Source organism: Carassius auratus, chromosome 37 (assembly GCF_003368295.1).
Source record: "Carassius auratus strain Wakin chromosome 37, ASM336829v1, whole genome shotgun sequence".
In the NCBI taxonomy this organism is placed as follows: domain Eukaryota; kingdom Metazoa; phylum Chordata; class Actinopteri; order Cypriniformes; family Cyprinidae; genus Carassius; species Carassius auratus.
The window spans coordinates 10,069,617-10,083,924 of NC_039279.1; the positions used below are offsets into that span (position 1 = coordinate 10,069,617).

General features: G+C 37.3%; 2 protein-coding genes across 4 annotated transcripts in view; one reads left to right on the forward strand and one right to left on the reverse strand.

Moving 5' to 3' along the window:
* Positions 1 to 1,139, forward strand: part of LOC113056138 (metastasis-associated protein MTA3-like) — a 28,022-nt gene extending 26,883 nt beyond the window's left edge. For 2 of the 3 annotated variants that reach the window (XM_026222678.1, XM_026222679.1), the window contains exon 19: positions 32 to 1,139. In XM_026222678.1, the coding sequence (XP_026078463.1) occupies positions 32 to 197 (166 nt within the window). In that variant the 3' untranslated portion in view covers positions 198 to 1,139. The remainder of the gene's footprint in view (positions 1 to 31) is intronic. The other variant, XM_026222681.1, reaches the window with a different exon arrangement.
* Positions 1,140 to 1,421: 282 nt separating this feature from the next.
* Positions 1,422 to 2,778, reverse strand: LOC113056139 (oxoeicosanoid receptor 1-like). Its single transcript, XM_026222682.1, has 2 exons — positions 2,713 to 2,778; positions 1,422 to 2,480 (listed from the first exon to the last, which is right to left on the reverse strand). The coding sequence occupies exon 2, from the start codon at positions 2,464 to 2,466 to the stop codon at positions 1,534 to 1,536; it is 933 nt and encodes a 310-aa protein (XP_026078467.1). The 5' UTR covers positions 2,467 to 2,480; positions 2,713 to 2,778; the 3' UTR covers positions 1,422 to 1,533.
* Positions 2,779 to 14,308: the final 11,530 nt, after the last annotated feature.

Consider the following 14,308-nt stretch of genomic DNA (forward strand, 5'->3'; position numbering starts at 1 on the left):
ATGTTGTGTTTTATCTTCCTGTTCCTCTCAGGAAAGCCAGAAGGCTGCTCTCCCGTTCACAGTTACGAAGAGCGTGTAGACAGCCATGTGAGCAGATCAGCCTGCGCAGGGTCCCCCAGGGGCCAGCGCAGGTGCCTGTCCTGGCGCCCCCTCACCCCAGTTTACGGATGCGAGGCCCAATCGTCATCCATGACTGACCCACATCTGCATTGTTCCCTCAAGCCTGTTCTGTCACTTTCTCGTTTGCTGCATATCTCTGCACTGCACAGGCAACAAACCACTAAGACACACAACTTATTCTGTATATCCGACTTCTTCTTGAACTTTCGCTTCCTCTTCAGGACAAAAGGCTCACAATGATAAAGCACTTAGCTAATGACCCCGTCTAAAATGATGCTTGTATATTCAGAATTCTCTTGGACAGCAGCCTGAAGCCCTTGTTTTCAATATCTTCCCAAGAACTGATTGCTCATTAAGTTTCAATACAAACACTTTTACCATTCAGCAGCTTATAACATTAGCTCTAAGCACTTATTTGATGAGAATCCATGGCTTTGGGAACTAAACTTACAGGGTTCCACAAGTGGCCTTGCCACAAATGTGTATCATGTACAGATCAATGCTGACCACTCAACAGACTCTTTTGGGAAGTGTAAGTGTACTCTTTGTAAATTCAGTTAGCTCTGCATTGAATGGTTTCCTTTATTTATCTATGTCCTCTGTGCGTATCATGACAAGTACATGTTTGTGTGCTGTTTTTATATTGTGTTAATAATCGAGGACTGGATTGTATGTTGAGTAACTGGCTATTAGGTGGTCTTAACTGAGAGCATGTTCAATAGATTCTTTTAGCTGGAGATGTTGTAATGATTTGTGGAGTCTTTGCAACTCTTAAATATTCATTCAGGACTTTAAGGTTCTGTTCCCCTGGACATTGAAGACTCTTTCAGATGCCAGTAATACCCTTTGGATGTTTTTAAGGAAGAAAATCATTGGCTTTTTTGAATTCAAAGGGCAATGTGACAGCATGTGACAGTAAATAATAAGCTATTTTGTTTTCTATGCCTCATACTTTTCTGTTGTATTTCATTGTGTGTCACACATTTACTGGAAAATGCTAAATTAAAAAAGTGCAGGACAGTTTGTGCATCTGTGTAATAATATTAAAGCAATTGATTATGCATGTTGGTTATAAATACAGGCAGAAAAAATTACAACAAACTATGCAAAGTCATACAGTATAACATTTATAACTTATTGTGCAAAATAATTAATAAGTTCACTTTTAAAGGGAAAGTTCACATAAAAATTCATTTTTCTTTTTCTCACCCTCAGGTTTTTTCAAACCAGTATGACTTTTGTAAAAAACAAAGGAAGATATTCAGGAAAAAAAGTTGAAACATTCTTATTGTTGAAATAAAGTCATATAAGTTTGGAAGTATAGGAGTAAATGAATTAATTTTAATTATTACATGAACTATACCTTTAAGACACAACACATTGCTTGCATGAAAAAGCAGTTAACCAGGTAGATCAACGTTTTTTGTTCGTTTTCGAACTCATCATGAACTTTGTTAGCCCCAGTGAGTTGGATGTGCCCTTCAGGGTGTCACGGTACCAAGCGTTAATGTGGCAGTAGATCACTGGATCCAGTGCACTGTTCATGTAGGTTAAAGCTAAAGAGGCATGAAAACACACCATGAGTAATTCTGAACAGGAAAACACTTGAAGGAAGATGCCAAAAGTGACTCTAGGCAGGAAACACAGAACAAACATGATCACAAGAAACAGAAGCAATCTCACTGCTCGCGTCAGCCTGCGGTGAGCCACCTGGCGACTGTGGACGTGAGAGAAAACCCTCACAAAACAGAAGAGCACCAGTGCAAATGCTAGCAGGACCTCTACCAGCTGTACTGAGTCATATATCTTCATTTGAACTGATGGCCATGTCCATGAGAAAAAACTATGGCATATGAGCTTTGATGAGTTTTTCTGTGGTGTGAGAACCAGGTTCAGGGCGGGTGGGAGACGAAAAAGTAGAACACTCGTCCAAACCATGCTAACCAACATTATTGCTTGTCTCGCACTCATTCGACAAAGGCGATGGTGTGGGTGGAGAATCTTGAGGAATCGGTCCACGGCCAAAATTGACATGAAAGCCATGCTTGCTGAGTGGTTTACTGATATGATGTATAAAATGAGACGGCAAAAGGATTCGCCAAATATCCAGTCTTCACCACGAAAGAGATAATCTATGCGGAAAGGCAGTCCAGTGAAGAGTAGGAGGTCAGATATCACCATGCAGAAGAGATACACATTGCAGGCTTTCCATGGAGACCTGAAGAACAAAATCCACAGAGCAAAGACATTTCCAGGCAAACCAAAGATGAGCTCCACAATGAGAATGGGCGTTAAAACGGAAGAAACAAGGGTCTGAGGTTCAGGGCAGGAGGTGATGTTACTCATGATGAGAAGCAAAGCTAAAAGTAAATTAATATTGTGTTAACATAATGTCAATAACTCTAAAACACTGAGAAAACTCCAGATATACTTTGAGATAGGCTGTGCAATACAATGTTCTCCAATTCTGTCCAGTTAATGATGAATTCTAGTGGAATAAACACATTATATTAACCCTATATATCTCTGGCACACACACACACACACACACAAATGAAATATAATTAAGATTAAATGCCTTTTTAGACTTACCAAACGATCAAGGCAGGAGTTGTCGTTATCGTGACGATTAGAGAACAATTTTATAAGTTGCAGTAGGCTAAGTTTTTGGGAAACGATACCACTGTGGGCGGAGTCGGGGAAGATTGATTGATCTTTATCTTTGTTACCTTCTAATTTTATTTAGATCGCATATCAGCTGCTACATATGCGGTCAACGCTTTGATATGTTGGAAAATTGCATAAATCGAAAGAGTAGAGATAAATTGTTGACATGTGATGTGATTTCAGGCCATTGATGTATATTACCTGGTAAATCACATTGGGAAACAATTGCGATATGCTGTAAGAATCGGTATTTATGTTATATTTTATTTGAAAGTGTAAAATCTGTTTTATTTGAAAGTGTAAAATCATTAAAAGTGAACCAGGGTGTGTGCTTTTAAAAACTGTTATATTCGACTTTTATTCGGACAGTTGTGTACAGTCTCCTCCTTTGTCACAAAATAAGAAATGGCTCTACACTCATGACCCGTGTTACTGCAGTGAGACGCACAGGCTCCAGTGGCGCAATCGGTTCGGAGCAATGCCTGGAGCAGAGTTTTGCACGATGAAAATATAGGGGTGTCTCTGTAAAACTGCGCAAGGGTGCTAGACTGTCGCAGATGATCACTTAACTAAGCATACAATGATAACAGGTCTATACTTCACACTGCTACGTAAGGCGGTTTCAGTGTTACTGAGCAGTTAACGTGTAGGCATACAAAGAAAGTGCGTTGTGTGTGAACCAAAGACTGCATAAAAACAGGTGTGTGTGAACGAACAGCGTGGTTGGATTGTCGCAATGTATTTTACGTCTGCCTCTATGGTGTCCAGTAGCCTGTAGGAGGCAGCATTGCATAAGTTTCAGCAAACTATACGATCTTGAGACAATTCGCCACGTGTTTAAACCGCAACGATCTGGAACTTTATTTACCATTAGGTGTGTGATGTGAGGAAAAAAATGAATTCAGGAAGGGTCACTCTAAACAAACAGTTCAGAAGTGTGCAGTTTATTTTTGTTTTGTCTTTTTTTTCTTCTTCTTCTTTTCGCTGGCTAACTGTATGGTTTCTTTACAAGGAAAACGCTTCATTTGTTAATTGACAGTTTTTAGTCATTGTCATCCATGATTATTTTACTTGACATTATTGTCTTTTTAAAAGTCTTTGTCTATTTTTCTTAACAGGGTTTAGAGGTTTGTGTTGGATGTTGATATATAAGCCTAGTCACCCAGAAACATGTCATAGCAATGATTTCATATGTTTCTATTTAAATGTATGTTCTTGGCGTGCATTTACATGTAAACATGACATTTACAAATTTACAAATCTTTTGCTATGATCAGATTTCATCTTAGCTCTAGTGTCATGTCAAAATCCCACAAAACAACTGCTTTTGATTTTTTATCCAGAAATAGTCCTAGAGCAGAATTCAGAAATAAATTATTTCACATCTATCTATCTATCTATCTATCTATCTATCTATCTATCTATCTATCTATCTATCTATCTATCTATCTATCTATCTGTCTGTCTGTCTGTCTGTCTGTCTGTCTGTCTGTCTGTCTGTCTGTCTGTCTGTCTGTAATAAACTAATTATATAAACCCCCCACCATAAACAGGTTTGTATTTAACATTAGGCAGTCCAATAAGTTTCAATCTTATACTTTTTATGTTGTTCAGCAGTTAGTCATATTTTAAACATGCTCATACTTTTTAACTAGGCTATCTAAACTCTATCCAGCAACCATTAGGCCTATATCATATGAGAAAAACTCTGAAATCATTGGGGGGGGATCTCCCTCCTCTACCTCCTCTACCTTTATGTGAAGAATTAATGAGCATTTTTAACTTCTCAAGTTTTATTTTGTTGCCTTATCATGGCTAATGGATTACTATTAAAACACCATCAGCACAAGTGCTTGTGTATGAGGTAAGACCTGTGCTTGTAAAGTGTGTGTGAGTATGTGTTTGAGTGAACATGTTGAGTAATCAGTGGTTAAAGAAAGGAGAAATTTATGGGAACCAAATTTCAAAAATAGGTTTAGGCAAATTTTTGGAAGAGAAGAGTAAGAAAGTAGATAATTGAGGAAGCAAGATAATTGAGAAGAACACACACACACACACACACACAATAAAGGAGGCGGGAGGCGAATGGATTGTCTGGATCAGATTTCTGTGGTAATGGTTGGGTGGGTCATTGGTTAAACTGCTCTCACAAACACATTCCAGAGCTGAGGCAGAGCGCATCTGGTGTGCAAGTGCAGACAAGCAGAGCCAAGAGCTTCATCACAGCACTTCTCTTTCTACATCCCTCCCTTTCTCTTTTTCCCTCTCGGGCTCCATTTCCACATCATTCTTTTTTTTCATTAATTCTTTAACACCATGGTTAACCTGCATGTTCAGTTTGAGGTCTCAAAGACCCCAGGGCCATTTTAATAGCTAAAAAACATACTTAACATAAAGTATCAGGTTGACATCCCCTAACGTTATTGGAATCGATTTTAAACAGAATTAATAGCCTGCTTCAAATAGTCTCCTATAACAAAATGCTACATTTAAGCACAAGCACAATTAGCATCACCAATACCAGACTGGAAAGTTTGTCCACTTTGCAGTAAAATAAAAAACGGTCCCTCGATGGGAGTCCTTACAGCTCCCAGTGAGTTTGGCTAATACCATTTTGGAGGCAAATCCAGTTGGAGTTATTTGAAACATTGTCTTTGATCTTTCAAGTTGTTTGATTCCACTCAGCGGGTGTTACACTGCATCGGTTCATGAGAAGTTTAATAAAAAATGCATCCATTAAAAAAAAGTGTCTCACACGGGTCAACTGTCTGGCTGAGGCCACTGCTGCTTGACAGGCCACTGCTGCGTGTTGTCACGAAAGCTTATCTTTTTCACGTGTTTTTAAGTCTTGCAACTTGCCAATTTAAACATTCAAAAGAGTTTAATGAATTCAAACACAAGACGCAGAAAAGCTCAACTGAGTAGCTGGTTACTCAATCGCTGTGTTCGCACGCAGAGAACAGACAGCAACATTAAACTGGGCTCTCCTTTGCAAAGTTCTCCTCTAAGTTCCTCCTGCAACAGAATGAACAAATCACAGTTTAAACAAACAGAAAAGGATGTGAAAGAGTCCAATTCAGCACCGCGGTGTCCTGGTGTTCTGGTGTTCAGGGCTCACGCACAGAGAGGCGTCTAAAATGCTTGAACACTGAATTTCCCTCTTTTTGCTCTTGTACCGACAAATACATACAAAATATGTCTTGGAAAGTATGTTAAAAAAATGGTTATGTCTTAAGTGCATGTAAACAGTTGAGAAAAAAATCAAGTGTGTATTATATTGGAGGCATTCATTGTATCTTAAATGACCTCGCCTAATTTAGCTACTGGTTGCTGTAATGTTAATCCAAGAAAATGAAAGAAAGAAAATCACTTACTGCTCTTGAATGAATTACTTTGTAGTTTTAACAAGAATTGCTACACAGTCAAACCAACATTTAATCAGACACCAGTTATAATATTTTATATATATATTTTTACTTGGTGCAAGACACTATAATTCATTTATGTAAGTGTGATATATCATTCCCCCAAAATTCTTCATACAGCGGACTACTAGTGAAATTGATATAAAAAAATAAAATAAAATAAAAAATTGGGACCAAAAATTATTGAGACACTTTGACCTGACTATGTTTTGCTTACATGTTTTTTCCTGAATTGCTAATGCAACCTTTTCACACCACAGACTGAACAAAATTAAGCCTTACTTGGTAATTGGTCAACAAAGTATTGTGTAAATATTATCATACTGTTATCTGAAGTTTTGGTTGATTGTAATCCATTGTATGAGGTCAGCGTTGCAGATGTCCCAGTGAGTCTTGTGAAAACCAACGGTTAACAGGAGCAAAGGAAGCAAAGTTTCCTTACTTTAGCAACTTAGAAAACTAGTTTCCTCTTGGCTTATATTGAAATCCTTCTGAAGTTCTTCTTTACAAATCCTCATTTTGTGAGGATCATCAATAGTGACCGTTGTTTTGTTTTGATCTCTCTGCTACATTTCCGAGTGCATCACTTCTGAGCGGCACATGCGCAAAGCTGACCTCATATGTCATTCTCCTGCTTCATTTACAACAGTGAGCTGTTTTGTCATCCGAAGGTTTTAGATCCACTGTTCTCGACTGGAGCTGCTCCCATCGTTATTGTATTCTATGCACTGATCTATTGTAGATCCATTATTGATCAGTGGTTCCATGTGTGACTCAAATGCTCTCCAACCAAATATAAAAGCTGCTGTCGGTTAATATTATGAAGGTTTGTTGGAAGAACTCAAGGCTCGACTAACTCAAAAAGTGAAAAGATTTTCCAGTTTTATGAACGTTGCCATCTTTGATACAACTTTGTTCCCTGTCACTTGACTTCTGTTACACATTCATACAAACAGTATCTGAAATGCTATTGTAAGTTACTTCCAATGTTTTAAAAATCAATGTAATAATCATTTAAATAATAAGCTTCTTGAAGCAGCGTTCTGGTTGCCCATCAGTGATTTATGAAAACAGCATAAATCTTCACTCGGGATTTAGTGCTAGTTAACCAGTTTCGTACATCTGTTACTACTCTGTGTCCCACAAGAGTTTATCTATAAAATACGAGCCATTTACACAAATGATAAGATCAGCTTTAGCTCCTTCACACAAACACACATGTGCCTTTACCCATAATGCCCTGTGGACAGACTGCTGGAGTTCTTCTCTGGGGAAATAATGGCTTAGATCAGGGAATTGATGCTTGGGCCTGAATGTCCATTGCCAACCACACTTTAGTTTAAAACATTACTTTGAACTACTCATTTGAACAATAATGCATAATGCAGTTACAGTTAATCAACCTTACTCATCTCAGTCCATACGGTAGCCTTCTGCACATCAACTGATCTTTCAGTATGACTTGTGTTAAGATGTTTTTTTTTCATTTGACTGAAGGTGATCAGATACATTCTCCACTTACATGTTCACATTGCTTACGTTGTGTTTTCACTCGGCAACAGTAATAAGACCCTTGGAACATTACGATTCTGTTTTGTCTCACTTTGGCGGAGTCTCTAACAGCTGCTTGGGTGATTTACGCATACAACATTCTGTTCCTCCTCTACTCCGCTGAGACATCATTCGGTGGTGCTTCATATTCCTCTTCACACTTTCTTAAAGCGTCATAGTCACAAAAAGTTCGTTAGATTTCTTCCCTTTCACAAATGAAATCTCTATTCCACCTCATGGGGGGGGGGGGGGGCATCTGGTTTTCATTTTAGGTGTGAGTCAGAGATAAATTAGAGAACTATGTGGTGAAATTCCTGATTAAAACATTGGCAGCATCTTGAATCTCTCAAGAGTCATGAATCTTGGTAAAAACTCTAAAATTGTCACCTTTAACCCAACAAAGTTGAGTGTTTCAACCAAAAATTATCATTGCCTTTGTCAAAATGCAGAATTATTGGCCAAACAACAATAATAATAGTAAAAACATGACACAACTTGCATTGTATGTGTTTTATATCAGGATTTTTAGAAAGCTCATAATGTTTCGACATTGTCCAATAAAACTGCCTCGCAAAAAATGAGAAGTAGAAGTAATTTAATATTAATACAAAGTAGTGAAAACCGACATGCCGAACTGGCTTGATTTACCTTTAAGATATACCTAATGCTGGTTTCTGCATGAAGGAACTGACGTTTTCATAATCACTCTCTTCTTATCTCTTTTTCCAGTGACTGAACCTCATTCCCAATCGCCCTTATTTGAGCCAAGATAACCTGCGCAGACATATCACTGAGGAATGCTTCACAGAGGCCTTTTAATCACAAAAGCTGCACATTTTTCTTCTGTTGGCACATGACTGAAAGAAACAACAAATGGAAGTTTTGGACAACTATCTCTAATATCAAGGCTTTTGCTTATGCTTAAGGGTCAAGACAACATCTTCACGGAGCTGACAGCACATGGGAACATCTTGAGCACTATGCATTCTTCCTCTGACATAACTGTTGTCAGATTGACTGACAGGCTTCATCATGTGCTACACTGCTAAATGCTTTGTAAAGTTGAAATAAAACATGCCTGTGAGTTTTCCAGACAGTTATTCTTACCATTCTTGTCAATTCCTGCGGATGATAGATTGTGGGAATGGAGATAATGTTTCTGGAAAAAGTGGTTTATGTGGTCAGTGAATAAGTGTCTGCACTAGGAGCCCTGAGCCATGCTGTTTCCAGAGGAGGACATGCCGTTCCTGTCCCTCCAAATGCTTGGGAATAAGTAGCCGCCAAGCTGTGGCTCCAACGAACCATAAATTCTGCTTTTTTTCACCCGTTAGGCTGCAATTATATAATTTTAGATCCGCTGAGTAACAGACAGAGAGGTCAAATGTCCATGGTTCATATTTTGAGCTCTGAATAAATGTTGGTCATATGAGAAACCACAGTTGCTTAAATCTCCCTCTCTCTCAATATGCTGCCATTTCTGCTCCAAACAGGGGGAATATGAATCGAGCATTTTGTAGGTCACACACTGGATACAGTACATGCCAAAGATAAATGAGGCTATAGATTCATGTTAACACAATTAGTGACAATGAAACGGCTTAATATATTTCTGCTTATTTCATTTGAAAATGAAACCTATGATCTTGGCCCAGATACTCAGTGCCCCATGGTTGTGGTTTATTGTTATAGGAAGTGGAATTATTTCCAGAGAAAATGGAGCTGTATAAATGCATAAAGCAGGCCACTTGGACAATGCAGTAGCAGGATATTCTTTTTTGTCATTTCCTGTCACTGGGATGTTTTTCATTTGCTGTCATGCATTGTTTTAGATGAGTCTGGTGCCAATAGGGGGATGGTGAATATGAATGAATTTTTGCTCTCTGTCCTCTGGAATCAGAATCATTTTCTTTAAAAAAAAAAAAAAAAAGGAAAAAAAATGAGTTTTCAAGCCTTTTGATGCCATATAGATCACCTTGTGAGTGACTTCCTTCTTAAAATATTTTTATGTATAATGATAATTATTTTTTTATTACTAAATTACAGATTACAGATCTAAAACAAGAACTGTCAATAAAAGTTTAAAAGTCCTGATATAAAACAGATTTAACTTAAATTTACATAAACAGGCAATATAAAAGCTTCATTTGAAAAAGAATTTTCGCGTTTCAGACAGAGCCCATGTGTTTCTTGTATGGGATCTCTATCCTCAAAGACATGATCTGTATACTGTCAAAACTCCTCCAGTGATTTGTGCCATCGACTTTATTTAAAGAACATCAAACAATGCATTGAAAGTGTTTTGAAACTTGGACTGACTTATGGTAATGAGTTGGTGCAAAGCTTTGTACAATTCATTGCGTGTCAATCCTAAAAACCATGAACATGTCTTGGGATCAGCAGGCTTTTAAGATGAACTCATTTGAGGTTTCAATGTTTTTTGTACCATCATCTGGTTCAGCTTTTAGCCCAGCCTCCCTCCTTCCCACCTCCCCTGGTCCCATATGATATTCCCTGTGCTGTAAGGTCTACTAATGACATCACAGCACACATATCGATAGACCTCAAACATTTTTCACCACAACCAGGCTCAGATGGCACAACTAATGGTCTCCATATGAAACATCTACAGAAAAAAAAAACTCATGGGGGCTGAGGGGAATAGGGATTTACTGAACAGTACTAACCCTTGAGAATCCCACTAAAACCTGTATGACATATAACATATTTCCATATATAATCCAGGGAGACCATTCCTGATTGTTAGAATTTGGTATTTGTTTGATGTACAAAAAACTATTAGAAGAAATCTTGATCTCATTATGAAATAAAAGATCTGCAGTGTTATCACAACCAATAATGCAACGCTAATATTACTTTCACACTGACAATAATTACATCATTGAATGTCACTAAGTTTTTAGCAGGCATTCCTGTGCCTTGGTGGGTTTTTTTTCCTTTTTTTTTTTTAATAACTTATATAACAAAAAAAAAAAAAAAAGATTAAGAAATTCCATTTAAAAGTCATGTTGCGTTTCAAATTGTAAGGGCAGACTTGCTTAGTATAGAGATGGGGAGTCGACTTCAAAAGAGTCGATTCCTCGACTCAGAATAGCTCAATGTTTAATGCAATGCAATTTGCTTTTCCATGCAGGTTATATGCAGCTCTTTTGTTGATTTTGATTGCTTCAATTGTCCTCATTTGTAAGTCGCTTTGGATAAAAGCCTCTGCTAAATGACTAAATGTAAATTTATTTTATTTATTTTTAATATCAGTGCTGTTTATAGCGCCATCGCCTGACTATAAAAAATGTGAAGAATTCATAGCGCATTTAAAGGTACCGTCACGCCAAATGGAGTAGAAGAGTCGATTTATGTAAACAAACAAATATTTTCGCGGGCGCGCCAAATTCGAATTGGTGGAGATTTTGTGTGAATAACGAGTTTAACGTCGGTCTTTTATCCACAAAAAGCTATCATATGAATTGAAATGTAGTAGGTAGGCCTACTTATATGGATTAGTTTTTTGTGACATTTGGAGCTTGTCAGTTACAATTATCACCCTCCCAATCCTTATCCTTGAGGTTCAATGAGAAAAACATCAAATGAAGGTGAGTAAATGAAAGTGTTTTTCCCCTTTCATATAAATCCTTTAAAAAATATTTTATTTATTTTATTTTTAGAGATGTTCCGATACCCTTTTTCTCTTCCCGATACCGATTCCGATACCTGGGCTCAGGGTATCGGCCGATACCGAGTACTGATCCGATACCTGGGTGTATATCTGTATATACAGCTGTATATACTACTAGCCCTGTGTAAATTGCTAGAATTTTTTTATGGTGTGCTTCAGACAGATCCCTCAATAAAACATGAACAAATACATGGTGAACTACTGTATTTATTACAGTATTTTTATTATCTAACATGAATTTGACAGTATTATTTATTTTCTTATGCAAAAAAGAACTTCAAATGCAGCCAAAAATCTAACACCGCAAACTAAAAAAGGTATTTAAGTTTTACAATATAACTGTATAAAAAAACTGCAACAAAAAAGATCTATTAATCAGATAATCTCTTTACAACAAAACAAGTAAAAAACAAGCAACCATCTAGGCATAATTATTATTATTATAGAGACGTATTATTATTACTGTAGGCTACAACAGTAGCTTTATATATTGTCAATTTACTCATGTAAACCAAACATTTATTTTAATGGGCTGCCATGAAGATCTTTGAGTGTCTGTGTTTATGATATGACAGTATTCTCAAATGAAACGGTAAATTCTCATGAAGTGACGGTTTATGCGTTCGTGTCCTCATGACACACAGCAGAGACTACAAAACAGCGAGCTCTCGCGCATCTGTGCCAGTCACCCACAGAGATGTAGATTTTGCGGGAGTAATATTTAAATAGTATTTTGCAGTTTAATATTCACAGACACTAGTATATATTCGGCTACTGTCTGGAGCCCTGCGCTTTGACTTACACGGAAGCGACTGAACGCAGCTGCCGGTACTGAATATACTCGAGAGTCTGTAACTACCGGTACTACAGAGACATACTGCTAACCACTGATCTATAATATAGTAGCGGCTTCACTGTGTTTTGGCAGTTTAGAATGTGATGAGTGATCCAGTCATATATAGATAAGGGCTGCTAACGCGTTTTCATTTCTTCTTCGCTGCTCTAAACAGGGGTTGCTTGTGGCAACACAGCACAACTTCCTGTGTTTTCAATGCATTTTGAGCAGCGAAGAAGAACCGTGCAGCGGTTAGGCAAAGCTTGCGGTCATAACTAGGTCTTTTTTAAGAAAATGGTATCGGATCGGTATATGGGTTCATGTACTCGCCGATGCCGATGCCAGAATTTGTTGTGGTATCGGAGATATTTCCGATACTAGTATCGGAATCGGAACAACTCTATTTATTTTACAATATCACGACAGGTAGCCCAATTTATTTAACATTTTTATGTTTTTGCTCACTGCTCATTTAATGGCTTTCATCTTATTTCTTCCCTGGTTTCTCACTTCTGCCTGGATATTTCCAGATCTTCAGGGAGAGTGTATGAAAATCTCTCTTCCCTCTTCCCTTTTAAAATGATGATGCTTACTTTTAAAGCATTGCATGGCCTGGCACCACTTTACTTTACAGAATTGTTACATCCATACACTCCTAATTTGACTCCTCTCAGTAAAATGGTTGTTCCTCAAACACGATTAAGATCTAAGGATTTTCTCTTCTTATGCTCCCGTCCTTTGGAATACTCTGCCTCTCGAATTTAGAGAAGTTCAGATTAAGACATATTTAAAAAAAACAACAACAATAACACACACACACACACACACAAAAATTTTGTATTGTTTTTATTGTATTGTTTATACTGTGTTCAGCGCTTTGAGAAGCTGCTTTTAAAGGCGCTTTATAAAAGAAAGTTTATTATTATTATAAAGTCCATCATTTCATGGGTATCAGGGCTTCAAATTATTGCTGTTGATAATCAAAAGTCACATACACACAGTGTTTTCAATAATTTAGTTGTTTGAAAGTCATGTTCCCATTAGCTAAATGTGTGTGGGTGTATGCTTTTATTCACAGTATCATTTATGTTTGATAACAAAAGGCCTGGTTGCCTTGTACCTCATCATTAGGAGCATTCATCAAGCAAAAGACACCAGATGCTGGCAAAAAATAAATAAATAAAATGTTTGTAAAATATTGATGCCATTTTCCTTTTGCAGGTTTAGCAAATACATGTTACACACAGCACAACAGATCCCATAAATCTGTCAAATGATACCTAAAAAAGATGTGCATGCACAGATCTTGTGAGTACATCTCTTTTTATTATTTATCTGTGTGTAATTGTTCTTTTTGCTGTAAGCCAGGTGCCACTTATTTATTATTTCACAGTATTCCTCCATTTCTTTTCTTACATATTGATGATGTTATTTTAATGTAAAGAAACCAAACAAACCAGTATTTACCATTAGGAATTATTTTTTACACTTGACACATAACAAAAGACATAAGGATATGATCAAAAAGTGCTTGTACAGCTTTTATGATATGCTTATACGATATATTTTATCACTTACCACAGACCAAAACAATGCTGTCTGCTGGGCTCAATGCACTCATTGTATATGTGCAAAAGATTTTTTTTAAACAAGAATTCCTCCATTGCACACACACACACAAACACACACACACACACACACACATAAATATCTTATCTGAAAATGTGGGTTTCTGTCTGCTTGTTTGATGCACATCATGACACGTCTCTCTAGCTGGATCTAGCTGGATTTGGTGGTGATTTCCAATTTTTTTTGAATGAGATGGCAGCAAAGTTTTTGGCTTCTGTCTGGATATTTTAACTCTAGGATATCAGCCTGAGATCACCAGTGAATTCATTATTTTCTGAAATATGAAAACACACGCCGACACCGCCACAGACTTTTGCACCATTAGTCTACATCTTCATAACAAAAATGAGTGTGACACATCAATATTTTTCAGATTATGTCAGGAAACTG

Bases quoted from the DNA above. Each gene is read 5' to 3' on its own strand.
- LOC113056139 (XM_026222682.1), bottom strand. From the start codon at position 2,466: ATGAGTAACATCACCTCCTGCCCTGAACCTCAGACCCTTGTTTCTTCC.